This window comes from Aphelocoma coerulescens, chromosome 2, assembly GCF_041296385.1.
Source record: "Aphelocoma coerulescens isolate FSJ_1873_10779 chromosome 2, UR_Acoe_1.0, whole genome shotgun sequence".
NCBI lineage: Eukaryota > Metazoa > Chordata > Aves > Passeriformes > Corvidae > Aphelocoma > Aphelocoma coerulescens.
The window spans coordinates 69,381,375-69,409,282 of record NC_091015.1 but is presented as its reverse complement, the minus strand read 5'-3'; the positions used below and the strand labels follow the sequence as shown (position 1 = coordinate 69,409,282).

Here is a 27,908-nt window from a genome sequence, read left to right as displayed (position 1 = left end):
GGGCGAGGCAGGACCGGCCCCTCACCCGGATCTTCCTCCGCGGCGGGGGGGAGGGGCCGCCCGCCCCAGCGCTTCCGGCGGGGCCGGCTGCGGCTCCGCCATGGGGAAGAAGCACAAAAAGCATAAAGCCGAGAAGGCAGAATGGCGCTCGACCTCCGCCACCGCCTACAGCGGTAAGAGCCGGGAGGGTCTCTTTGTACCCGGGACGCGCCCCACCCCTTCCCCGGCGCGGCTGTCGGCGGTGCCTGGCGTCCCTGCGCGGGCTGGGGGGCCTGGGCAGAGACCCTGCTCCGAGTGCCGGAGCTGCCGGCGGCGGGGGCGGCCCGAGGAACGTGGGGCGGGGGCTGGGGTGTGAGTCCGAGCGTCTCCGTGCTTCCCACGGCTGCTCCTGAGGGGATCCGGTCGCTGCGGTGTTTGAGTGATGCTTAATTTCAACTTGCTCTGCAAGGATCTTGCGACGTTTTCAGGGGAGGCCGAAGAGTCGGTTTCTTACGTCTTGCAGGTTTGTGAAACATCACACCGTAAGGCGTGCTGAAGGACTGTTTGTTAAGATTGGATTTGTTAGTCTTAGCTATTGTTCTTTCCAAATGCATTGTGTGTGGTTTTGACTTGCAGCGAATGCTTATAAACAATAGTTCTAGAAGAAGCTTTGGAGCTGGGGTTGTTTAGCCTGGAGAAAAGGAGGCTCAGGGAAGACCTTATCACTCTGCAGCTGCCTGAAAGGAGGGTATAGCCAGGTGGGGGTCGGTCTCCTCTCCCAGGCAACCACTGACAGAACGAGAGGACACGGCTTCAAGCTGCACTTGGGGAAATTCAGGTTGGACATTGGGAAGAATTTCTTTACAAAAAGGATAGTAGTTATGTATTAGAATGGGCTGCCCACGGAAGTGGTGGAGTTACTGTCCCTAGAGGTGTTTACAAAACGACTGGATGTGCCACTTAGTGCCATGGTTTAGTTGACAGGGTAGTGTTCAGTCATAGATTGGGCTCGATCTCACAGGTCTTTTCCGACTTAATGGAGTCTGATTCTGTAATTGCTGCATGCTGTTAGCTCCCTGTGCATTTATTAATTTTTATTTATTTATTTTTTAATATTTAGATTATGTGGATAAACCTTTGGAAAAACCCTTGAAGCTGGTTCTTAAAGTTGGAGGCAGTGAAGTGACTGAACTCTCTGGGTCAGGGCATGATTCTAGTTACTACGATGATAGATCAGATCATGAACGAGAACGACATAAAGAAAAGAAGAAAAAAAAGAAGAAAAAGTCAGAGAAGGAAAAAGAAAAGCATCTAGATGATGAGGAAAGAAGAAAGAGAAAGGTGAGCTGTGATTTTTAAAATTCAGACACACCAGTCTTTGTGCTTGCTTATCAGGTCTAAAATCTGGTGCAGAACTTCGTTTGTTTGTTTAAATCACTGTTGCAAGGAGCTTATTGTCTGGAGATAGCACTTCAGAAATGTAGAAAACCCATGTGTGTGAGTTGGTGTACTTTTGCCATTTAAAGGAGAAACCCTGTGGTGATTCTGTGAACAAAGTAAAAGCTTCCTTCTTGTAACCTTTTATTTTTCTTATTTATTTGCCTTGAATGAATGCTTCTGTTTTTCAGTTGGATGTTTTGTATTTTAGCCAGGTCACAAATGTGTTTTGTTACCCTTTTAGGGAGGCATTTTCAACTTTTCAAATAAATTTAGGCTGTGTTTATCTTCTTGAGGTGTGCCAAGTTACTGAACATTGAAATTGGTACGTTTACTCAAAACAGCTTCTGATCTGTTGAGTACTGTGGTATGTTGCTTTGGTTGGCTCTTGGAATAGCCTGTATGCTAGGCTTTGTGGCTTTGTTAGTAGCAAGTAGTGTGGTCACCTTAGTTGTCTGTGTTGAACATTGAGGAGTTTGATTAAAATCAGCAATAAGGCATTGACAGCACAGTTACTTGTACAATTTAATTTTAATAATATTTCTTTAATGTAGTAAGGATTCTCTGGCATTTCTGCTTTTTAAATTCTTTCCTGTCATGTAGTTTTACTATTCTTGTATGATAGTTTTTTTGGTGCTACTTTGTGTATGTTTGTAGCTAAAATCGCTTCCAGTTGATTTTTTTTTGTTTGGCTTGTATTACTTGGAAGTGACAGATCTCATATGATCGTTCAGAAGCTCTTGAATACACCACAAAGAGTGCACAATTTTCTTAGCGCAAATGTTTCAGGCTGGGACTTGAAATGTAGCAAAACCAGCTATCCTTCGTACAAGACCTTGCAGTATCAGTTGCCTTTACTGAGTTGTGGGATGGGTGTTGTTTGGATTTTTTTTCCCAGACCTTCATTATTAATACATTCAAAATAAGGTAATGGATAGCTAAGTAACAAAACCGTGGTCTAGGAAAGGTTCAGGAAGTATGCTTTTCTGTGCAAACATGGATAATGATTGCAGGATTTCAGGAATGACTTAGGTGTGCCTTTGCTTTGAAACTCAGGAAGAGATCATTAATTGCCACCACTGTTTCTTATGGTTCTTTTGTTGGCTGAGTTGTCACATATTTTACTCATTTCTGTTTAATGTGACAAACAACAAAAATACATTGATGAGAGCAGAGACACAGATTGATCTTTACTGAATAGTAAATTAACTTTCTTTGCTCTCTGGTGTAGCTTATTATTGTGCAATTTTACATATAAAGAGCTTCAGAGTTCAACAGTCTTTTCAACAAACGTGCAGGAATGATAGAACAATACTATATTAAATACAAAGTGGCAAAAGATGAACAGTCTAGTTTTAATTGGACAAGAAGATTGAAAAAGTGATAGTGAAAATGTATGCAGTATTGTTTAAACCATATTATGACTCAGATATTGAATAACTATTCCAAATTAAAAACATCACTGTTTCTTACCTTGTGGTGTGTGGGATTGCACATTCCAAGTCCGTCCCTCTAAAATATATCATCTCTCTGCTGTACTAGGAAGAGAAAAAGAGGAAAAGAGAGAAAGAACAGTGTGACACTGAAGGAGAAACTGATGACTTTGATCCTGGGAAAAAGGTAGAGGTTGAACCTCCTCCAGATCGTCCTGTCAGAGCATGCAGAACTCAGCCAGGTGAGCAGTGTGAAAGATTAAATAATTTTAGTTCTTTTTAAAAGCACACAAAACAAAGCTTTTGTCAAAGGTACCAAAATGTAAAATTTTCATGAAGATTTACTGAAATTTAAGGACTTTACTTTTTCCAACATTCAGAACTTACTGCTATTTGAAGAGTCAGTATTCCTCTTGGTGCTTCCATGTTTTAGTAGGTTTGTTTTCAGGCGACTGCTGCTAAGGACATCTGTCTCTGGCTTCTGTTCCTTGGCAGAATAACCCTCATTATAAAAGTATTATTGTGCGTAGTGCTCCACTAATTCCTTCTCCTCAGCATTTACACAACAGTGATCAGAATTTCTGAAACTAAGTTTCACTTAGTTCGAGGGAAAATACTCTTGTGGAGACTTCTTAGGTGTTGTTACGGTCTTTTTTTGTTTTCTAGTGTATGTGGAGTTCTAGTATCTCTATTCTCCTGAAAAGGAAGTTGTGCTAGAAGGTCTCTAAAGACTGTAGACACCACCCACCACCCCTGTTTTTCATTTACAAATCTTCTTTAATTCTTATCACCAGACAAAATATTTGTCAGTTGTGTGTGGCAACTTCTACATGTTTAATCCTTTTAGATTTTGCCATGCTTTTTCTACGTGTAACCATTGCTTGATAATTAAAACTCATCCTTACTCAGTGGAAACCTTTACTTTAGAGAACTGTCAATTACATCATGATCTCAGTTACACATAAACCTGAAAATGTAACCTAGTAGCAAAAAATTGTGTCTTTAGGAATATTGTGAGTCTTGTCTTTTGAATACTGCTCTTTGACTGGTCAAGTAATTCCAAGGGATTTTATAATTGTGACCATACAGTAAATTGAGGAATGGTGGCCATCAGCTGTCAACATAACTGAAATTTTCTGGTCCGAGTTTTATGTCTCTGGGTAGTCAGGAGCCTTAAAAACTGACAAGCTAAAAACTATTCCCTTTATTACTCCCTTTTCATCTGCTTGTAAAATGTTATGGAAAGCATAGAAATTACCTGATGCATTATGGTTAAGAAAGGAAATGGCTTTCCTCTATCCTGATGGAGAGTTGGATTTTCCATTCTTGATGCTTCTTTAATGTTTCAAACTTCATTAAAGCCAGTCTCTCTGAAGTAACAGGTAATTAACACGTAGTGTTTCTTGTGTAATGTGTACAGGAAGGGAAATTGTAATCATTACCTCTCTTGCCAGCAAATCTGCATCTGTTTGTCACTCTGTGATTGAAAGGTTCAGAGAAGCTGATTGCATTGGGTTTATGGTAAAGAAACCATTAAAATCGCATGACAAACATGTTATAAAAATGTGGCTTTCCCAACTGCATTATTTGAGCAACCAAGTTTCACTTCTTCTGCAGAAATATATAACACCTTATTTTAATCTTATTAACACATCTTCTTAGAGCTACTAAACTTAGCACTACACCTGACTTAATGGGTACTAGGTTTTAATGTGATGAAAAAAAAAGCTCAGAAAATAAAAGAAGAAGAAACAGGTACTGTGTGCTTAGAAATCTGATGTGCTTTTGCTTTGAAATCCATGTCACATTCAGCTTCACATCAGTACAAGCTGTACTTACAGTAAGATTTCTCTCTGGTATTTATATTTTTAAATAAACAAATATAACTATATTCTGTTTCATTGCACTTATCTGTGTTTTCATCTCAAAATGCAGCTGAAAATGAGAGCACACCAATCCAGCAATTACTGGAACACTTCCTTCGCCAGCTTCAAAGGTAGTAAATGTTATTGTGTCTTCAGCTGTGTTGGCAGTGTCTGATGCATATTTACTTGTGTTACTTGGCAACTGCTTATCCTGGTTTTCTGTTTGAAAAGAGTGTCTAGAGACTGACTGTAATATATTTGTTAACCTTTGCAACCATGTGAGACCTGGTAATTTTTAAAGATAAGTTGAGGAAAATTATTACCAACTTTGCAATTGTAGCGTTGGGCAGGAAAATAAGTGTTTTGGGCAGAGGATACATTGCTGTTATAAATTTATTAAATACTAATAACTTACCTTAGGGTTTAAAAGCCAGTTATGACTATAATTCTTTGAAAGATTGTTTTAATGAAATTTTGTTTTATTCTGTGTCGACTGTCAGATACAAAGCAAATTTAGACCTGGTTACTTGATAGTCCTCTTAATTTGGAGAGGCTTTTTATTTTACTGTTTTCTTAAAGCTGTACCTCATGTTAAAAAAAATCTATTCCTTTTTATTACGTAGCAATAAGCTGAATGTGGAACTAATTCAAAAAATTTAAACATTTTATTTATTTTTAGAGGACCTTATGAACAAGAAGAATTGAGGTTTTTTGTACAATTAAGCTGAAAGACCAAGTTGGAGAGTAGAGACATAGAAAACATACAAGAATTAATTAAGAAATACAAGAACTAGCTTGAATTGATCATTCGATCACTGAATTGAACTGGAAGACATTTTTAATGTCTTTCAAAAAGTCTATATATGTGAAATCAAAATGCTCTCTTTTATCAGAAAATTTTTCAAACATGCATCTGCTTTATGAGAATGTTTTTAGTGTTTTTTCTTTTTTAGCTAGTACTATTGTGTCATTAATGTGATACAAAAGCAAGGATCATTTTGTTTGCTGCTGTAAATCTAAATGTATTGTTTTTATTTTTAGGAAAGATCCTCATGGGTTTTTTGCTTTTCCAGTCACGGATGCCATTGCTCCCGGATATTCCATGATAATAAAACACCCTATGGATTTTGGTACGATGAAGGAAAAAATTGCAGCAAATGAATACAAATCAGTCACTGAATTCAAGGTGAATTAATAAAGATTTAGATATTTCACAACTAGTAAGAAACTGAAGATTCTTTTTAACTGTAAAAGCCTTTCTTACATTAATTAATGCTCATTTTTTTCAGAACTGAACTGAATGCTTTTGTATATTCAGTGTGTTACAAATAATCTGTCAGATTCTACTACAGTCTTCTATAAATTACTGTGGAAACCAAGAACATGCCAAGAACATGTTCTAAAGTTCTGTGGAATTTATGCTGCTAAACTTTACCATGAGTAAGACTATCACAAAGACTTAAGCCATTGAGCTCATTTCCTTTTTCTTCTTTTAATCTAGACGTTGTTAGGTTGATTAAAATGTAGTTTGGACCTGTCTGCAAGAAACCTGTGGATATACTGAAGCTCCTTGTATAAGAGTCAATAACAACTACATATTTTTTATCTTTAATTATCCTGTTTTTCATATAAGTTCATTTGAAATTATCTTCGGGCAGAAACTTACTTGGCAAGGTTATTTGCAACTTAACTTAGTTATTTAGTGTATTATTGCTGTAATAATTTATTAGGTGCATCATGGTTTTACCAACAGTGCAGTAAGAAATGTTTTCATGGTACTGCCAGCTCCTGAAGGAGTTTTCCTTAATTGATTCATGAAGGTCTATTAGCTGCCTTCAGAATTGCTTTTCCTAGAGTGATATTGACGTAACAATAACCTTGGCAGAGAGCATTGGCTTGTTTCTCAGGGTTAATCTCGTCTTTTGAAAGGTCCAGCAAGGTGAGCAAAGAAAGGTTTACTTTTCTTACAGATGCTTTGACAAAGATTATTCTGTTTTGTTAAATATGCTATAGGGATTTATAGGAAATGGTAAAAAAGGATTCGTGATAGCATTGCCATTAGCAATGACTTCAGGTCTCTAAATTCTATCTTGCTGGATTGTCTTATTTAAGAACTTTAAAGGGAAGTTTGAGTGGGAGCTCTGTGGCTGTTTAGTTACAGGCAAGGTTGCAGCATTGAAACTGGTGGGATAGAACCTAAAAAAGAAATGAAAATTGCAGTATTTTTTAGACTGACAGATTCTTTTTTTCTGAAGGACTTAGCTTCTGCTGGTAGTCTGAGCAGTAATAAAAGTTTGCTAAAAGTCTGCCCATGTTAGAGTGAAAAAGGAATTGGACTCTCTATCTAGATACACGAGGGTACCTAATCACACAGAACTACAAAGCCATAAGCTTTGTAGTACAGAAATGAAGTTTGTAGGTTTTTAACCTCTGAAACAAGGTCTGCTGAAAAGGTTACCTTTCTGATATGACTAGCTGAGGCTAGTCACTCTAAGAGTAGAATCTGCAAGAACTCTTTCCTGCATTTAGAAGAGGGGCAATTGCTGCAGAAAACTCACCCGTTTTGCTGCAGGAAAAAAGGGTCTACTTCAAAGTCGGGCTTTTTCTGCAGCACTTGAAAGGCCATCACTAGAAGTGTAGCTTACATGCACTTTTTTGTCTGCTTCTTGGCCCATGGTTTGCTCCTCCATGTCACCTTCTGAATTTCTGTTTTTGTGATGGTCTTGTTAATTGGAGGCAGAGGGCTTGAATGCTGTAAAAAGTTGCCTTGGTGGCTTGGTCCTTCTGGTGATTTCTCCATTTCTTCTCTTTGGTCCATTTGGTTAAGGAGAAAATGTTACATTTGGCATTCAGGAAAGACTGTGTTTTTTATAACCAAAAGCCAGTTCCAAAGGAAACTGAGCATCTTGGAGAGGTAAAAAAGACTCAAACCTTTGCAATTCTGCTTTTGGCTTGCATTCATGAGCCTGCTGCTAGAATATTACTGTGTTCTTCACAGAGCTGCCAAGATGGAATGGTATCTTCCAGTCACTTAACAAAGGACTTGAAATGTTTACAGTTCTTTTGTTTTGTATTTTACAGGCAGATTTTAAACTGATGTGTGATAATGCAATGACTTACAACAGACCAGATACTGTTTACTACAAGCTAGCCAAGAAGATACTGCACACAGGCTTTAAGATGATGAGCAAAGTAAGAGACCTATTAAAAACAAAAAGCAGAAACTTTGGGGGTTTTTATGCTACCATACTTAAAAGGAACATAGTAGCAATGATAAATGTTATTTTACTCATCTGTGAGAATTACAGCAGTGCCAGTTAGTGCTGCTATATTTAAGGGCTTGATGGCATTCTTGTTATAAGTCAATTTTTACTTATTTCTCAACCTTACCTGCACCACTGATGTCTGTAGGAGCTTCTTTCAGTGAAAGCAGTTAAGATCCACATATATCAAACTCTACTGTAAAATCCTAATTCTGGCTGAAACTTTGAAAGCAAGATCTCATTTAAGTTTTATTTCTGCATAAACAAGAAAGCACTACTGTTTTCAAGGTGTTGGGTGTAGGGGAGTTTTCAGAGGTGTTGCAAATACTTTTAACTCAAATACAGTTGTTGGCTTGTCAGATGAAGGCTTTTTTGTGAGCTGCTCTGTGTGTGTGCGTGTGTGCGTGTGTGCATGTGTTACAGTGATGGTAAGTTTTGTGTAAAATAGACAGTTGTTTTTGCATATGCAGTTTGTTTGTTTGTTTGTTTCTCTCTTGATAGTTGGGCTGCAGAAATTCTGATGCCATGCTACCATGACCAAATCATGTTGCATCGCCATTGGGAACGAGACATTAAGAACAAAATAAGGCCATGGCCATTCCCATCCCATCCCATTATCATAGCATCTTGGCTATGAGGGAAAGGTTAAGTCCCTGCCGCTCTGTCCTTTCTGATTCTAGGAACGGCTGTTAGCTTTGAAGCGCAGCATGTCGTTTATGCAGGACATGGATTTTTCTCAGCAGGCAGCTCTTTTGGGCGATGAAGATACAGCAGTTGAAGAACCTGTTCCTGAAGTTGTTCCTGTACAAGCAGAGACTACCAAGAAATCCAAAAAGCAAAATAAAGAAGTTATTAGGTAAAGGTTTTAATGGGCATGCTTACTGGCTTGTTGCAGCTTTTGTGGTATTGCATAACAGCAAAGAACTGAGAAAAAAACCTCAGCATTTTTCCTTGAGGTCCATAGGATAAATGGGCAATTTTATTGTATTTTATTTGTTTATTTATAGAACTTGTTTAATAACCCAGTGATTCCCAACTTGAAGCAAACAATTCAAAAGATGACTGCATATTTTTTTAAACACTTAAAATTAATATCTATAGAGATATTTTTATTCTTCTTTATATTAAATAATGAGTGGTTTCTTCTGATGGTGGTTAAAATGTTATTTTATTTTGGATATAGCCACAAATACCTTTTGCATTTTGTCCCTTTTTTCCCTTTCCTGAAGTAGTCACATCAAAATGTAAGAGGTTCTTTCCAGGATGGCAAAGTGGTCCCAGATCAGTGAGTAATTTTATCTAACTTTAACCTTATCTGGCAGGTTATGAAGGTACAGGAGATTATTTCTGGAGCAGATGATAACATCTCCCCAGTGAAATCTTATTAAGCTTCGTTGTAAAATACATTGCTAGTGCAATAGTAATCCTCCAGCTAACAGGCACCCCATGTCACAAATTCAGATTTTTATAGCTAAAATCGAATGTTAGTAAAATTGTTTAAAAAATCGCAATTTAATCAATTTATTTTATGAGATTTTAGCAGAAATCATGATATACAAGCAACTTAAATTGTTCAGTATTCTTGCATAGACATCCAAAGATAGACTGTGAGTTTAAATTGTAGGGCGTTCTATCTGCTGGAACTTCATGGAAAAAATACTGCAACAGAGCATCACTGGTCATGTCTTAAATAATCTGATCATGTAGATATGTTCTGCAGGTTTCTTTTTAAATCTTCAGAGTAAAAAAAGTGAAATATACCTTGTCTCATGTTTTTTAAAAGTAAACCTTAGAGTTCTCATCAGCCACTTTTTATTTTTGTAATCTTTAATGCTGATGGAAGAAGTAGTATTCTAATGGAGGTTTTTTTTTGGAAACAGAAGACTGCAACCACATATCTTCAACAATAATTTTAAACCGTAATTGTCTGTGGTAGAAACTCTTCTACTGATAACATACAGAAACAAATCTGTTGCTGTACCATAGAGAATTAAAAAAGTGTAATTTGTCCCTTGTTTAATGGGTTGTGTGTAGAAATCAGCTGAAAGCACCTTTTTGTAAACAAGAGTTGAGGGGTTGGTGCTTTGGTTTTTGATTGTTTGTATTTTCTTAGAAGACATGATGATTTGGTTTGTGTGGTGTCCAGCATTAATTGCATAAACTCGACCACAGGAGTAACTTTTTACTTTGTCACAGAGCAAGAAATTGAGACTGCCAAACCATACAGTGTGGCTCTGTCTTTAACATCTACCTTAACATGCAGTTCAGGTAGTTAAAAATTATGACCTTTAATTTTATCCTGGTACCAGTTTCTCTGCAATCAGTTGTAGTATAAATTTACTTCTCTGTTCTTTTCAACGTTTATGTAACTTTAGTAGTTGGAATTAATTTGGTTTTTTCAATTAACTTGAACTTTTAAACACATTTTTGCATCTGTAGGATTGATACTGTATTTTTTGATGAACAATAAGACCATTGGAGGAGGAAAATCAAACCTAATAACTGATATTTTTGCCTTCATATTTCATGGTTAAAAACAGAGGAGTTGAAGTCAAGGTTTGCAAAGTGTTAAAGCAGCTTAGACCTCTATACAGTTTAAAAAGTGACTTGATCATTGAACATCCTAATGTCTAAGTAGTTATTGAAAATTTTGTTTAGGATGTTGCAATCTTCTGAACGTTCTCTCAAAATTCTTGTCCTTTAAGTATTCTGTAGAGTGTGAAGAAAGTGCCAATTGTTGAGGAGTTTCCTGCTGTGTACAGCCTTCCGTAAAGTTTCAATGAAACAAAATCGTGTAACACATTTGTCTCGTAATAGTATGATCCTGTGATCTTTTTGTTGTCTTTAATAGCAAAACTTACTTGTGTATCGGATCTGAATCTCTATACAGAGAGAAATTCTTAGCTAAGCAAATGGAAGAAGATAACCCAGGAGAGAGAAATGGATTTGGTGTGAGGAGATGCTCTACCCAGTACCTAAGGTGTTTGGCCCTAGTGTCTAATGTCCATATAATGCCCTGAAATATTTTGATGTACAACATTTATTTTATATATAAAATATAATGAAGACTGCCATATTCTATGATACCTTCACACTTTTCTTTATGATACTACCTTTTTCTGATTTTATGTGATAGCTGTGTCCTGTTCCATCCTTGGGCATGCTTATTTGCTACAATTTTATTGTTTTGGAGCTTTAATGAAAAGGGATCTACTGAAAGATAAATTCTAAATTCTGTAATTTCAATTATAAGCAGTAATGTGATTGATACGGATTAGGAATGCTAATTGCTGATACTAACAAACATAGGAATTAAAGGACTCCCTGTTAGACTGGGAGTTGTGTCCTACTTCTGCAAGCAGCTATATGACATAATCATCATAAATGCAGCTTGTTGGGTTTTTTCTCTGATTAGCTAGTTTCTGTCCTTCTTTATGTAATTTCTGTTCTGCATCTTCCTATTTGGAATTTTTGAAAATAGCATATTCATGCATGTGGGAGACTAAGCATGCATACAGCATTCACCCTGTATTAATGCAGTTTTACTCCCAATCTCTGTTTTGTACTTCATTTAATACTTCATTTTCATCAAGGTACAGAAACAATTAAATTTTTGAAGTTAATTAGTTTGGTAGTTCAGAGCTTCTGCTGCAAAACTTCATAATATGATTATAATTCCACTTAAATGCTGAAGTAGACTGACACTGGGAGAAGAGTGGGACTGATTGTTCAATTAAGCAAAGCCAAAATTCAGCCCTTTGTTTTGTTTTAGCTTTTAATTCCTACAGCTCCTCCTCTTCTCTTTTTTAGCTGCATTTTTGAACCTGAGGGGAATGCGTGCAGCCTGACAGACAGCACTGCTGAAGAACATGTCTTGGCACTAGTGGAACATGCAGCAGATGAAGCTCGGGATAGGATCAATCGCTATCTACCCAACAGCAAGGTCTACTGCACACGGCAGTTTGCAGTTCCGATTTGTGCCTGACTATTGAATACTTTGTTTCACATTAGGAAACAGGCTTTACTGTTAGGGTTTCTGAGACTCGAACATCTGGGATGTGTGTTCTGTGCAGAATACCAGTACCGCTGTTGTCTATCATTTAGTTCCCACTGAAAGCCATTGTAGGGGGGTCCTAAGTGGATCTCAAGTTCTATTGTGTGTTGAACATCTTTGGAAATTCACTTGCAGGAAACAGTGAAACATTCCTCAATTTTGAGTTGCAGCCCTTGAAAGTGATTAAAATAACATCACACTTCTTGTATTGCTGCAACCTCAGAAAAAGCAAACTATGGCATAGTTTGAAGGGCTCCCCCACTCCCAGGAATTAACATATTTTTAAGTGTTAAATTACTGTTTTTAATGAGGAGAATCTGTAAGGTCTTGTAGTTTTGTACTTAAAAGTAGTAGCTGTCAGCTGTAGCATGAGTACCAAATACAAAGATCTTTTATTGATAAGGTTTAGATAGCAGGTTTGACAGTCCTGAATGTGATTCTGATCCATGTCTTTGGTCCATGTATTTGGGTTTTTTGCTCTTCCAAGGTTTAGAAGGACAAGGTCGGTGATGCAGTTGGTGCAGTTTTCTGTGAAGGTTCTATTCTTGGGCTGTGGGTTTTTTAGCTCTGTGATGATGGTGGTGGATTCCTTCATTTCCTTATGCTAGGATTGGAGTGAATGCTCCAGGGATTCGCTACAGATCTGCACTGGGATACGTTTACTCTCTTTCCCTTGAATTTTGTGGAGACTTACTCCCACCTTTGCTCCCATTTCTCATTTGTCATTCTAGTGGCCACTGCAGTCAAGAAAAGAATCAGGATGTTGCCACATCCTCATTTTCCACCTATTTAAAAACTATTGCAGAAGGAACTTTGCTTTGAAGCAAAAGTGGTGTTGTGTCTTCAAACTTAAATGCCCATTTCTTGGGCAGTGGCCCTTTTTATGCAGTCAACTTAGGCTCAACTGGATTAGGAAGTAAGGCTGCAAAGAATAGTGGGTGAAGGTTTAGGTTCAATGAATCTCTGTTTCTTTGGATAATTAGAAGACTTGCTAGGATTGAAGGCTATTTGAAACCTCCAAAGTAAGAGTGCCTTTTTAAATCTCCTCAAACAATACCAGTACTTCGTGCTGATGCAGTCAGTTTTGCAGTGTTCAAGGAAGTTTCTGAAGGTGTGCAGCTCTTAATTGCCTAGGCTGTTAAATCAGCTAGACAGCCCCACTGCATGTCCCACAGAGTCTAGGTAACACTGACTGGCATGGTTTTGGAATTCAGCCATTGCTAACTTTTGCCATCACTTGAAGGTAGTGTTCTAGTTCATTCTCTTTCCAGCATCTCACCTCTGTTTTTATTGTAAACCAATATTAGCTTTGGCCTCCTGTATGGAGAGAGCTTTAAACTTTTTCAGAGGGAGTGGAATAAAAAACAAAATAGAGAAGATTTATTGTTGATTTCCTTGGAACTATTTAGTAATATTTTTGTAGGGAGAAAACAGTTTTCATTTATCACTTCATATTGAGAGGTTAGAGTCTTTTTTTTCTCAATTCGTGTGTAATCAGTTTCTGACATTAGCTTTGCTTGTTGTGTTGGATCTAGCTCTACCTTTACATACCCTGGTGGGCTCTTGTTCTTTCACATCTGTCTTTAGCATTGTGCTTGTGTGCTCCAATAGGTCTGTCAAAACATTTCTTCCTCTTGAAGAATTTGGTAGTGTGTTCATAAAAGTACTTCAAATTAGAGAAAGTTGTGGGTGAGACATGTAAACAAGCAGTTCAATCTAAATTTTCAAATAAGCCGTGACGTTGTTTGTGGATAGGAGTTACAGTTCTGCTTCTGAAAGGGATGTGTGTTCTAGACTTTGCAGTCAGGAAGGCTGGCTCTTTGCTAATGGTAATGGAATTGGGTTTGTCTTGGTTGAAAACTTTTGATCTGATTTAGAAAGATGAATAAGGTGCTGTCTGTCATATGATATATGAACTTCTGCTCCTTAATCTTCTGTTCTGAAGCACTTGCTAAGTGGTGTTAAATAGTGACCCAAGATTCTCTGTATGAAAAGGGGAATACCAAAGTGCAGTATTTCAATACAGCTAAAAATGCTTTTTATAGTTTTCTCTGTAAATGGGCAACTCCTTCTTTGAGTGGGAACAGTTTTGAATGATTGCTCCTCTATCTTTATGGTTCTATTCACAGATTGGTTATCTGAAAAAAAATGGAGATGGAACTTTATTATTTAGTGTAGTGAATTCATCTGATCCAGAAGCAGAAGGTAAAATACTCTTTCAAGCAAACATTTCTAGTCTTGAATGTTCTAAGAGATTTTGAAATCTTAACTGTAGATACAGACACTGTGTAGTAGAGATAAGTTTTAAAATAGTTCTTAATTTTTAAAAAAGTTTATTATTTTCATCAATTATTTCTCAAACCATTTCCCCAAACACCCCAAAGGTGTTTCTGTTTGCCTTCCATATTTTCACTCTTCAGATACTTTGTTTACTGATGCTAACAGGGAGAAGATAAAATAATACCTCTTTATAAGCACTTATACATTGCTACAACTTTATAAAAAGCTTGGAAGACAAGTACGCTGTAGTTTCAATACCTAACAGACAAAAGGTGAATGAAAATGCTGTAATCCCATGTGAATGTGACAGATGCAAATTCAGAATAATCTTTTACCTCTTTAGTTCCTAATTTAAATCATTAGCTAAATTTCAGTTTTAAGTTTATGAGGTTTTGCTCAATATTTTTTCTTTAGTTCCTTGATCTTTTCTCTTGGTTTTACTCATTCTGTTACTATATATTATTTATATTGTTTTATGCTTTTCCTTTGTTTTAATCTCAAGCTCAAGATGCAGAAGTACTGAAATTTGTGATGAATGAAATGCCATAGTTTTTTGGTGCTGTGTGTCATGTTGATTTAGTACTTCCTTCTCTGCACCTTTTGAGATCAGAATTTGTTCACAGATTTCCTGTTGTTTCACTGATGAATATATCAATGCTTTTGACTAGTCACACTGAGAGACACAAGCCTGCTAAATTCTGTTTCATTTGGTAGTAAATTTTTCTGGAATGAAATTGAGCATTTTGACTGCTATCAAGCCTATTACCTATTTCTGAAAAAAAAAAAGGTATTTAATGCCGCTGAAATTATGCCACTGAAAATTTAAAGAATGATGATAATGGATTTCTATAAACAAACAGCCACTTAGTCAACATAAGAGACTCCTTTTATCACTTCAGTAATATCTGGGTCTTGAAAGTTTGTGAATCAGCTACTATAATAATTACAGATGCTGCTGTATACTTTAAAAGTGAAGTAACTTAAGTAAGCCATAGATCTTGTGAATAAGACATGGAAGCATATTTATAGCTTGTGTTTGAAATTTAAATGGAGAACCTGAATTAACAGTACCTACCCTTAATGTATAGATAAAAAGACATTTAGTCTTCATGTTAATTACAGCTCTAAAATAGCAAATTCTAATTATTCATCATAAATTGCAAACATGAAATGCTTTCCTAAGCCTTCTTTTAAATTAAATTACTAGAGGAAGAAACTCACCCAGTGGATCTGAGTTCACTGTCAAGCAAATTATTACCTGGCTTCACTACACTGGGCTTCAAAGATGAACGAAGAAATAAAGGTAAATACCAAAGACCATGTTTTAACTTTGTGTTTATTAAATGTTTGAGCAATTACTTGATGTAACATAATTTCGGTTTATACCTGTTTCAATATGAAAGTTTGCTTGGTTATTTTTTTAATATATAATAATTCCATTAACAGCAGAATACAGTTTTTCTTAAATTGATTTTTTTGCTTATTAAACATAACCTAATTTATGGATTAATATTTTAACTTAGTGCTATAGCCACACTAGAAGATTTCCACTAATGGTAGTCCATTTCCTGTGGGGGAAATAATTTTTCCAGAGTAATTGCACTTACAGTTGAGAAACAACTTCCAGCCATTTGCATTTTTCCATCATATGACAAGGATTGTGCAGACTGTGAATTTTTTTTTCCTGGTATTATTTACCAGTTTTAATAGTTTCTAATCTGCTTTCTAGAAACTGACTGGCAACCAGCGGTAAAGTAGATGCACACAAAATGTAGAAATACAAAAGGGGGTGTGGCCACGAATCTTTTTCTTCTCAGAGCAGGATGAATAACATAGTTCTTGATTTTCCAGTAGTATGTTTGTTTATATGGTTAAAATAGTTGTGCTGATTCTAGAGTCTGGAAGTATCCTTGAGATACTGCTCTTGCTTTCAGTTGGAGAAAAAAATAATGTCACTTTCACTATCTGTTTCAGAAAACACAATCTTTTTTTTTTCCCCCAAGTGATCTTTTGAGCTAATCATTTGTTGTGTCTTTCTTTTACCTGTGTAGTAACCTTTCTTACCAGTGCCAATACAGCACCTTCCTTGCAAAACAACTCTATATTTCATGATTTGAAACCAGATGAGATGGAGCTCCTATACTCAGCATATGGTGATGAAACTGGGATCCAGTGTGCCTTAAGGTAAGTGCCTCCTTACTAGGAAGTCTTAACTTCTCATAGCAATTCTCTGCAAAGCAATTTAAACTTAATCTCAACTAAGACCCTCCAAATCCTGAATTTTTTTCTCAAACTTATTTTTAAAATAAATCGCTATAAAATTTGAAGCTAGTTTTCATCCTTCTTGGAGGTTTTTTTTGTTTATTGTTTGTTTGCTTTTGGGTTTTGGGGGGTTTTTCTGTTTGCCCTTTTAAGCTATCCTATTTTATTGCAAGGTTGTAATGGATCTTGTTATTAGGGTCTTCAACCACAGTATATTATAGGTTGCCACAGATTTAGTGTTTTGCTTTAAACCCAGCAGAAAATAAATTTAAAAAGGCAAGTAATATATTTCAGTGGCTTTACAACAGTGATGTTTTTCAAGGGGTTTTGAAAGAGTTAAAGCTACTTGAAAAGAAAAATGCCACATCATTGAATTGTTGTTCATGGAGGGAAGGAAATAATCGCAAGCTTTTTATCTCTTGTGTTTTAACCCACTAACCTGCCATCAATGATAGTTCAAGTCAAAATTTGCTAGTACTTGTGAAAAACAAGTTGCAGGTGTACTTTATTATTAAAATAAAGGAAAAAACTCTGTGTCTTGAAGGCCTTACTTGCTTTTCTGAAGAAGCATAAAACAGTTAGACCAAAGAAAATGTAGGTGTAATGCAGTGTATTTGGGGAAAACCATATTTTAAGTAGAAGTAGATTTTATGAAAGTAAATGTTTTCTGTAATGCTTATCTCCATTCCTGCTAGCTTACAAGAATTTGTGAAGGATGCTGGAAGTTACAGCAAGAAAATAGTTGATGATCTTCTTGACCAGATCACTAGTGGCGACCATTCCAAAACTATTTATCAGCTAAAGCAGGTGTGTCCTGGGTGCACTGAAATGTCACAAATTCATCAGAATAAAAATGAATCTACTGGCTTTTTAATGTTGTGTGAGATTATTTGTTTTCCTCTGTCAGTTTAAGCAGTGCAAGCTTAGCTGTTCAAGCAACCATGAACCAAATTAGAGACTGAATTAATCAACAGAGGAGGAATCCTTTTCACTGGCTTGGTCAGTTCTCCAATGTGTTCACTATGTGACTGCAGAAAGGAGGAGGCAGGGGATATAACATAGTGGGACCAACCAACTAGATGGTTTTTGGGCAGCCTTGTCACTCAATGTCATGACTTTCATACCTACTTCTGAGTTACATTGCAATGCTTTTGTTAAGGTTTGGGGTTTTTTCTTAATTGAAAAGCAAAATACATTTCTTGTGGAAGGATTAATTATTTGGAACATGGAAGTAAAATTAAAGAACAGGTTAATTATCACTGTAGCAGGTGTCTGTTACCTGCCAGTTCTAACTTCTATGTTCATGTAGTACAGGAAAAACTTTTAACTTATTTGCAAAAGCACTTTCCTGATGAGATTCATACTAAGATTGGAGAAAAGAGTTTTCTCAGAAATATGTATGATTCTAGTGAGACTGCTTGCATTCCCAGGGCAAAATAATCTAAAAGAAATTGCGTAATTTCTGAAGATAAATTTCATGTTATCTTCACTTTGAAAACCACTCGTAGTTTGAAATAATTGTCTGCTATTTAAAATGCCGACATTCTGAAAGATTGAAGAATAAAGAATGGGAGGCAGGGTGGGAAGATAGAAAGTATTTAGACTTCCTGATATGGTGGAAATGAGATTATTCTAAATCTTTGCAGACTTAGAAGTGGAATAGGGTGGGTGGTGTTTGGAAATAAGGAGACAATAGAATGAAGAACACTGACGATCCTTTAGAATTTTCTGGGTGTTTTTTACCTACGGGAATAAGATTGCACATATAACAGGAAGAAATGTAAAGGATTAGTTCAAGAAATTAAACCCCAATATTCTGAATACTCTCCTACATAGAGGAATGTGTGTATGCAACACAGTCAACTTAGCTTTAAAATAAAATGTGCCTTTGCCTTTTACCGTGTTTTTCTATGAATGTTATTTCAGCTGAGAATTTCTGAAGACCTCTCAATGGCTATTTGCACTTAAAAATGCTGTTCAGTTGTGACATATATGGATATATGCTGATTTTACGCAACTAAGTGTGTTTCAGTTGATCATATGTCATGGTGTTTTATGCCTGAGCATTTTGTGCTGCTGCATTTGAGAAAGAATTAGTATCTCTGAAAGTACAACCTTGAATGATTTGTGATCAGTAGTTACTGAAGTATTGACAAAGATACTGCACTTGAATATAAAGTTTGTGAGCAGAGTAAATAGTATAAGGGGACTCAAAGATTAATTAAAATGCATAATACTAAAATATTTAAGAACAGCAACTGTTACATTGTAATTGCATTACAGATACGTGAAAAAGTTAGCTGTCTCTAGCCTCCTTTTGTGTGTGAAGTTTGAATATACTTGAAATGGTACAAGAAAGATGTCTGTCCCATGTGTTGAATATAAACAATTACTGGTATTCTTTCTTTCCAGAGGCGAAACATCCCAGTAAAACCACTGGATGAAGTTAAAGTAAGTTATGCTGATACTCAGTTTGGGGTTTTTAACTGGAAAAAGTGAGAAAGTGATGTTCTCTGAGCTTCCAACATTCAAATTCTTCATTTTATTGAATATGTCTCTGTTCTGTATGGTAATACAGAAAAGATTGATTAGTGGAGTATATGAGAAAGAAGAGGCTTTAGGTTATTCCTAGAGAGGCTGTCCTGGTTAGTTACAAATTGTTGGCATGACTATATGAGGTTGCCCTGGAGAAGAGCTGGTCTTCATTTTTTTTGTGAAGGTTCTACTCAAACATCACAAAGTGTGACAGTGTTCTGTGCTGGCCCAGGACCTCTTTGTGGAAAACGAGTAAAATACACAAACTTTGTCAGGGAACGTTCTTAGTAAATATAAGACATGAAATGCTAAGATCTGAAGTATTTCTTTGTTCTTTAGGTTCTGCCAGTTCTTATAAAAGAAGAACACAAGTTGCGTAATACCTGTCTGGATTCTTCCAAACAGATTATGGTAAAATGGTTAGGGGGGAGGGGAGGGAAGCAACAGGAATAAACCATAGAGCAAACAAAAAAATAGTATTGAGACATTATTTTGTTTCAGTGCAAGCTCTGAGGTAGAATACTAAAATTACAGTATCTAGAATAAGGTTTCAGTACTGAAAATGAATTCTCTGATATTCAGTCTGGTTTTGTTTGTGACTTTATTGTTCTGTATCCTCCAGCTTATTTCAGCATGTGTAACTAAGTCTCAGAGGCAGAAAGGTCACGTAGGAATCCGAAAAAGATACTTGATCTGCTGATTGATATTTGAATTTCAGCCTGCTATAAAATTGGAAAAAATGCCATTAATATTAATCAGTTTTACCACATCCATTGAAAATGTCTATTAGAAAGTATGGGTAAATAATGCATATCTTATGCTTTTACAGCTACTAGTCAAATATTTCTTTAAGTAGTACAGGTTTTATCTTGCAAATTATTTGTTACAACAGTAGATATGCTCTGTGTTCCATGGCAAATCACATAAAAATTGTATGGATCACATTAAAACAACTAAAAAAATTCATAACTTTATAAATATTACTTAGTTTTGTGGAAAGGTGTGGACTTCTCTAGAAGGTAACTGGTTAAGTTATTTAATGAAAGTGCTAGGTTTCATTTTCGTATTTCTAAAGGATAATACCTGGTTGTGTGTTTACCTGAGTGTCTCATTTCTCCTGCTGGAACAGGTACCCTCAGAGATTTCTCTGGTTTGAATCTCAGTGACTCTGATTTCTTCCTTTGTGCCATTACGTTAGCTATATTGCAATGGGTGTGGAAAGAAAGGGAATTGTGCAGTGCAGGCTGTATTTCATTATTCAGATGGATAGAAAAAATACTAGAGAGGCCCAACTGATACTGTGAAGAGGGAGGCCCACTGTACTAAAAATGTCAGTAAATCCATTGTTCACATATGGAGAAGATGAGGGACACTGGTAATACAGCCAGCTGCCAGGGTTCTACCATGAGACATGGATGACTTGAATGTGTAAGTGAGTTTCAGCAGTCCTGGATCATGAGCTAAAAGGCTTGGACTACTGTGCACATCCCTGACCATTTGTGTGACTGGTCTGTCTGGGAACCTTTTTGAGCTGTCTCTGAATTTCAAGTTAGCCAAGATGGTTATGGATGCTCCAGTCTCAGGTGTTGTACACACTTCTGAGAGAATGGATTTGTGCCTTAAAGATTGGAAAGTTATATGACAGCTTGTCACTTTTGCTAGTCTTTCTGTGTCTTCTATTTTAATAGGTTGGAGAATCTGCTGGAGACAGTAACACTTCTGACTTGGACTTTCTCTCCATGAAGCCGTATTCAGATGTATCTCTCGATATTTCTATGTTAAGTTCGTTAGGTAAGTAACTAAATATACATGACATCAGTTATGGTTTAGTTGTACCATTCAGACAAAATGACAGCTGGATTTGCTAAGACTAAAAAAAGTGTTTGAAAAGTAGTAATAACTCTACATTTGACACAAGTGAAAGTCTAGGGCTGATAAATGAAACCTTGCTCTGTTTTTCCTTTGAGACATCCATGTATCCAAGCTAACTTTTCCTGTACAACTGAAGAAAACGAAGAATTTGTACATCACTATTTTGATAGCTTTGCTTGTATTTCATGTGTTCATAGTAACATAAATTTTAAGAATCAGTGTGAAACTTTCACTCAGAAGTGATGTTGCTTCATATGATGTCTTTTAAAATAACTTGGGAATTGGGTTAGTACGTGAAACTTGATCATATTGCCACTCAGAATATCCCAAAACAAAAATCAGAAGAAGCTTCTGGTGTTGGAAGCTTCTGGCGTTTATCTTCAGTTGTGTAAAAGAATTTGGATGCTGTTTCAAATGCATGCTTTTCATAGTTATCCTTTAAATACCACAAGAAGTACTGTTGCCACTTCTGCAGGCAGCTGAGCTGGTCAAATGTCTTAAAAAATGTCCTCCAAGCAAACAATCTGCTTATGTTTTAAGGCACTTTTAATTCAGAATGTGAAAGAGGCCAAACTATCTATTATAAAACACAGCCAAGCTCATCGAAGACTTAAAGGGAAAAAAGATTTCTACAAATTTCTCACATAGGTACAGTTTGAAAAGCAATTGAAAAGTAAGCTCTGATTATACTGTGTCGCTCTAATTTTATTGCAGTTCAGTAAAAAATGAATAAATATCCACTTTATAGATAATGTTTAGACATATCAGTCTTACTATAAATTTCATGCACCACTGAAAGCTGCTTATATTTTCTTCTTTGACCTTTCTGTAAATAATCGTACTTCTAGATCAGTTGGCTTCCAGAGAGAGTTTATAGCATTAATTCTTATCATAATTCTTGCAAAATTAACACTTAAGAAAGAGAAGGGAAGGAATTACTCTTCCTGTTTAAAGTTGAGGGAATTTTTTTTAGGTCTTCAATGAAAGAATAGCATATATTGGCACATACGTCCAGTTCTTTCCAGTTTCACAGTTTTATTTAGCTTACTACAAAATCAGTGTAGCTGGAGAAGATACTGTTCTTAGAACCTTCTGTGATGGGAATTTCTTTGCCTCCATAGATTTCATGTTCTGTTTTAACTGTATTTTGAGTTAGATATTTAAGTGATCTTTTTGCTGACTCTCTTTTGCTACAAACTAAATGTGTTATTTACTGTGAGCATGGCGAGATACTGGCACAGGTTGCCCAGAGAAGCTGTGGGTTCCCCATCCCTGGAAGCGTTCAAGGCCAGGTTGGATGAGGCTTTGAGCAACCTGGTCTAGTGGAAGGTGTCCCTGCCCATGGCAGGGGTTTGGAACAAGACGGCTTTTAAAGTCCCTTCCAACTCAGGCCAGTCTGTCCATGTCTGGTGTTTAACAGATAAGGAAGACAAATTAAGCTCTTACAGCTGTTTAAATACGGGGAGTCAGTTCAGTTTCAGCCATTTCTGTGTGGCACTTTCCTTCATCTTCCAGTGCTGCACAGATCTGCAGCTGTTGCTTTTTAGAAGTGTGAGGGAAAATGCTAGATTGAGGAAATTTGTGTAATAGACAATGCTTGTGTTAATTACTTTTAGAACTTCTTTATAGTGACTTGGTAATTCATGGGTCAATGTACATGTGCTAATTATGGGTTTTGGTTGGTGGCTCTTAGGAAAAGTGAAGAAGGAGCTTGATCATGATGATAACCATCTACATCTGGATGAAACAACTAAGCTGCTTCAGGACCTTCATGAAGCTCAGGCTGACAGAGTGGGATCCCGGCCATCATCCAATTTGAGTTCCCTCTCCAATACCTCCGAAAGAGACCAACATCATCTTGGTAAAGTTAGCTGTGTCACAGAAGTTGCAGTATTTGTGCTCTATATGAAATTGGTTTAAACTTACATTGTAATTTACATCAATCTTTGTGGGAAACTCTCTGATAGAAATGGGCTGCCTGATCATATTTTAATTTTTAAATATGTGTGGCAAAGATAATTAACACCACAGAGTTTTGACCTCCAGAACTAAGACCACTACTTTTCGATTAGGTGTGATTGAAGTAACTGTCAAGTAAATTGATACTCACTGGCAATTCCCTATAAGCAATAGCAATTGATGCCCTTAGTTACACTAAGGAATATATAATGATTATTTTACTTCAGCATAGTTGTATGCAGCACGTAATGGTTGGGATTCTACAACAGCATTTCCTTGTCAACTGTAAAATTCAGTGATAAGACAGGATGATAGTATAACATACTGCTTAACAGCTTGCTGCCGTTTCTGAGAAAGTAGATGTTGGATGGATGATACTCTGTTGCATTGTGTATAATTTTTCAACTCGGAGTTATAGCATAATGATTACTTTTCCATAAATTATCTAAATTACTAAGAATTTTGGGATCTCTTTTTCATAATCTCCTGTTTAAATATCATTTAAATGTCTGTCTTGCTTTAAAAGTCCAAAAAGAACATGTGAAATAACCATGCTGTTTATATGTATAAATATCTCAATTTTTTTTCTGTACTTTTAAAGGTTTTGATTTTTTTTCCCATGTTCAACAGGAAGCCCCTCTCATCTGAGTGTTGGAGAACAGCAAGACATGGTTCATGATCCCTATGAATTTCTTCAGTCTCCAGAAACCTCAAATGCTACCAGTAACTAATCTGACATGTACTATATTTATTTTGTATTTTAATTCTATTATGTTTTTATAAAGTTTTTGTCCATGACAGAAACTGCATTTTTGTCCTCTTTTCTATGAGGATTGCTGTATAATATTATCATGTATACAAGGTTAAACAAGCAAACATAAAAAAACCCCAACCCCAAACTAATTAGTGCATCATGTTGTTAGCAGTGTACCACAAACTGCTTTCAATTTGTTTGTTAAGGGAGAGTCTGTGAATCTTGACTGAAAAACAGCAAATAATGTGTTAGAAAAATTTGTATTTTATAGACACTGGAAAGTGATGATTTTCCCAGAATCATGGCAGCAGTCATTAAGTGTTTGCAATACAATTACCTACTAGTTCTGTTTAAGTCTTAACCTGAACATCTCCAAGGAGCAACAAAGAATTGGGATCACTACTATGTTTTCCATCTCCTAATGCTAATAATCTGTATAAATTGTTTTTAAATATTTTCCCATGTTTTTAAATATTTTTTTTAATTGCCGTAGAGAGCACTTAATTTGAGAGCAACCATACTTGGTAGTTGCAGTAAAATGCTCATTTATAAGACTTCTACCCTGGATTTGAAAAAGATGAATGTTTTTCTGATCCCTTGTACCTTGAAACACAAAGAAAAGATAATACTTGTATTTTGTAATATGATGTGTATATCTCATAGGATAGAAAAAGTATTGGATAAGGTGTGCTTTTCAGTAATTTCAAAATAAAACTTTTATAAAACATCAATACTGAAACTGAGGGATTTTGTATTATTGCTATGTGCAAGTAGACAAATGTTACGAATTTACATTATTTTGTAAATATTAATAAAAATAGAAAAGCAGTTTTTATGTGTAACAAATGTTGTTCTTAGCAGGGGAAAGTTTGCTTCCTTTACTGAGATACTGAAAGGTTTTGGGTTGAATTCATGTGCTGCTTCAAATGATGGATTTTATCATGCCACATGTAGTTATAAACAAAAAAACCTGTAAGTTTTTAGGACCTATCAAGGAAGTCAATCAGATAACTGACAGTAAAGTCTTGATAAAGTCTAAATAGGATGATTGTTTCATTCCAAGCAGGAGTGCTGAAGAAAGCACATAGCGAGGCTTTTCTGTCCGGGAGTTGTTAGGAATGTGTGTGGCAGTGTGCTTCGCCTCCTTTGCTGCTCCTGCATTCTGACTCATCATGTCTGTGGGTTCTTGGATGTGACATGGATGATCTGCTGCACTGTGACAGTGCTGCTGGAGAGGGTTTGCGTGGATGCACAAACTTGTGTTGGTCTGCAGCTTCCCAAACAATTTCAGCTGAAAAGTGTCTTTAAAACTGATGTGGTTTTGATCCCTAGTTAGTCTGATTTCTCATACAGTAAATATAAATTGATTCCTGTAATAGATTGTGAATTATAGCTACAGTTGGTGAGGAAATCTTTATTGAAGCACTTGCTGTTGAATTGCCTGCCTTAGATCTTGAATAAAATTCCACAGTAGAATGTTTAAAATACCCCTCCAGAGGAATGTGCTGGTTTGTTTTGGTTTTTGTTTGAACTGCAGTGTTTGCTACTGAAAACTGAAATAATGTGCAGTATCTTATTTTATACCTTCACCTTAGATTTCAGACAGAATGCACTCAAACTCATGAAATTCTGTAGACAGGTCTTCATGGGCTCCGTGAGCTGGTTGTATAAAAGGCTGGATGTTGTTTGCATCATGACTGTACCAGAAGCACTTTGTGCCTAAGGAAGGTTTGCTTATTTGTTCAGCCTGTCTGGCCCTTAAGCAAGGTTAGTTTTGCACAGCGATCTCCAACTGCTGTTCCGTGCGTGCTGGACAATCCTTTCAATAGTCCTGCTGCCTGCATTCCCCAGGAAAAAAATGCTTTTAGGGCAAAACTTCCCAGAAGCAAATACAAATGTTTTAGCTGTGGTGCCTTCTCGTAAGTGGCAGACATTGACTTGTAACCTGTTTGCTGAATGTACTGATAAACATGATTGGGCTCACTAAATGCTGCAAGAAAAGCTTTCGTGTTTCTTTGAGAAATCTCATTCTCCCATATGTTTTAGAAAGATTGGACTCTTGAGTTTGCAGCCTCTGGAAAAAAAAAGCAAAAATTTTAAAGTAAGTGGTTGAAGTAACTTCTTTCACTCACTTGTTTGTCACAGTGCATTTTTACTGATTCTCAAGCGGAAAGAGAATCTCCTGCTCCCCTTCCTTGTTGGGATATGTGCCTATGCTTATACCAGTGGTATGCTGTTGCATTTTCCAAATGATTCTGTTTTATTTCAAAAAAAGCCTTAAGAAGAAATTTGCCAGTCCTTTTCTTACTTATTTGAAGGATAAAAAATTCCCTAAGCTGTGTCTTACTTGCTCTTGTCTATGCAGGTGATAAATTCATGTACATAGAAAAGCTTTGATCTAACCAGTAAAGGCCTGTAATCTTATGGTCCTATTTAAATATTAAGAATTTGAAAAACTTGATTTAGTTCTGTGAGTTTATTTGACATATATCATTATGTATTTAATCCAAGATAAACACCATTCCTTTCTTGTGTGTCTGGCAGATATTTCCTGTTTGGCTCATTTGGAAGAGGACTCCGTGTCTATGGCACCCCATTAAAATCGGTTATACGTGACGTGTATAACATCTCCTGGCTATAGGTGGCACCATATGTCAACAAACTTTATGTGAGTTCCCATCAGTGGGAATATTTCTGATGGTGCCATTGAAAGAGAGGGGAATTTCCCAGGATGTTTTGTAAAATGAACCCAGGGTTTCTATAAAAAATTGAGAAAATTAAATGCTATATCAAAAAGTGTATTGCACTAAGGATGTAAGCAAGGGCAAGAGAAATCTTAGATCTGTTCTTGCACAGGGTAGAAATATATCAATGAAAATGTAAAATGGTCTAAATAACTGTGATTATTCTTTTCTCTTTTGTATGTCTATCATCAATCTCATGTTTTAGCTCAGTCATCTTCAGTGGCAGCAAAGGGAACGTTGAGACTGCATTGCACACATTGCAAACATCTTTGTAAACAAAGATTCAGCATGGAGCAACTTTATTCCACTGTCTGAGATTTACAAGTACAGGGACAGAATTTACCTGAAAATATTAGGAAAAAAATAATAGTAAAAAGTCTTTCTGATGTTCCTCCCTTGCTCTTTATTAAAAAAAAAAAAAAGAAAAAAGAAAAAGCTCAAAGACATTTTTAAAGTTGTGTAGTTCTTCTGCGTTCTGGCAGGTACATTGCTACGTTGAGAGATTTATGCAGATGAGACCTGAACAGCTGACCAGCAAAAATAACCTGATTTCTCCACCCCTACATTCCAGAGTGAAGGGCTGGTCCTTACCACGCCACTCATTTTTGTGTTTGTTGCTTTGCTGTTTGTTTACGTGGCCACAGTAGGATTTTGAGTCTGCACACCATTACTTCCATATGGATGGAAACACGCTGCTCTTTCTGGTTTGGTTTTTTCTACCCTTCTACTGTCCTCCTTGGAATATGTTTTATTATAAATGCTGACCTGTGTGCTATTAAGGGGAGGGCAGAAGAAGCCCATCCACCTCACAAGGAGGGCTAGGGTATCTCCAAGGGATGGCATATATTCCTAGCGCATTTAAACCTTCACTTGACTGTTGCAGAACTCAGTTGATGTAGATTAGCTGGGTTTGTGTTGCAGGAGGGTAGGTGTCTGTGTTACTGTAAATGTGAATTATGTGTTTAAATATCCTTTAACTAAGTGGTTGCTGCAAGTAAAGGGGCAGGGGGTGGGAGAGCAACAAATGTTTGGAAGACGGGACAATGCCTTGCAGTTGAATGATTTTTCCCAGACTGATGAGAAATTACTATAAATCTTAGAAAGTAAGACTGGATGCTATTTTTGCAAGGAAAGACCCCTCAGAAGCAGCCCTATGGAAAGCAGAATGCCCAGCTCTCCATTTGCTTATGGGGCACTCAGTCTGTCGTTGCAGGGTTAAAACTTGGTGAATCTGTAGTGGAATTAAGAACTAAGGCTAACTTTATTTTCAGAAGGGTCAATTTGGATAACATAAAATACCTTGTTTTATGTCAGGTTTGCTTCTTTGGCAATTCATTACATTACAGAGCACAGTCTGAAGTTCTGCAAAACGTTCAATTAAGACTTTTCATTTTACATGGGAGAGGGGGAAAGATCTAACAGCATAATGAGAAAGAAAACACTGATAGGCAGTATTTCATTCACTTTTTTA

The 27,908-nt window shown here is 36.5% G+C and overlaps 1 protein-coding gene across 7 annotated transcripts; it reads left to right on the top strand.

Moving 5' to 3' along the window:
- Positions 1–42: 42 nt before the first annotated feature.
- Positions 43–24,424, top strand: BRD9 (bromodomain containing 9). 7 transcript variants are annotated; one of them, XM_069007918.1, is made up of 18 exons: positions 43–173; positions 1,100–1,320; positions 2,959–3,091; positions 4,785–4,845; positions 5,756–5,900; positions 7,796–7,906; positions 8,721–8,833; positions 10,868–10,957; positions 11,788–11,920; positions 14,161–14,236; positions 15,519–15,614; positions 16,363–16,495; positions 17,269–17,380; positions 18,986–19,024; positions 19,448–19,519; positions 20,797–20,899; positions 22,674–22,841; positions 23,570–24,424. In XM_069007918.1, exons 1-18 carry the CDS (start codon positions 101–103, stop codon positions 23,668–23,670), a joined length of 1,980 nt encoding a protein of 659 aa, XP_068864019.1. In that variant the 5' UTR covers positions 43–100; the 3' UTR covers positions 23,671–24,424. The 7 variants fall into 7 exon arrangements, with proteins under 7 accessions (XP_068864019.1, XP_068864018.1, XP_068864017.1 ...); XM_069007917.1 differs by having other exon boundaries at positions 8,718–8,833; XM_069007916.1 differs by having other exon boundaries at positions 8,658–8,833.
- The last annotated feature ends 3,484 nt before the right edge of the window (positions 24,425–27,908 follow it).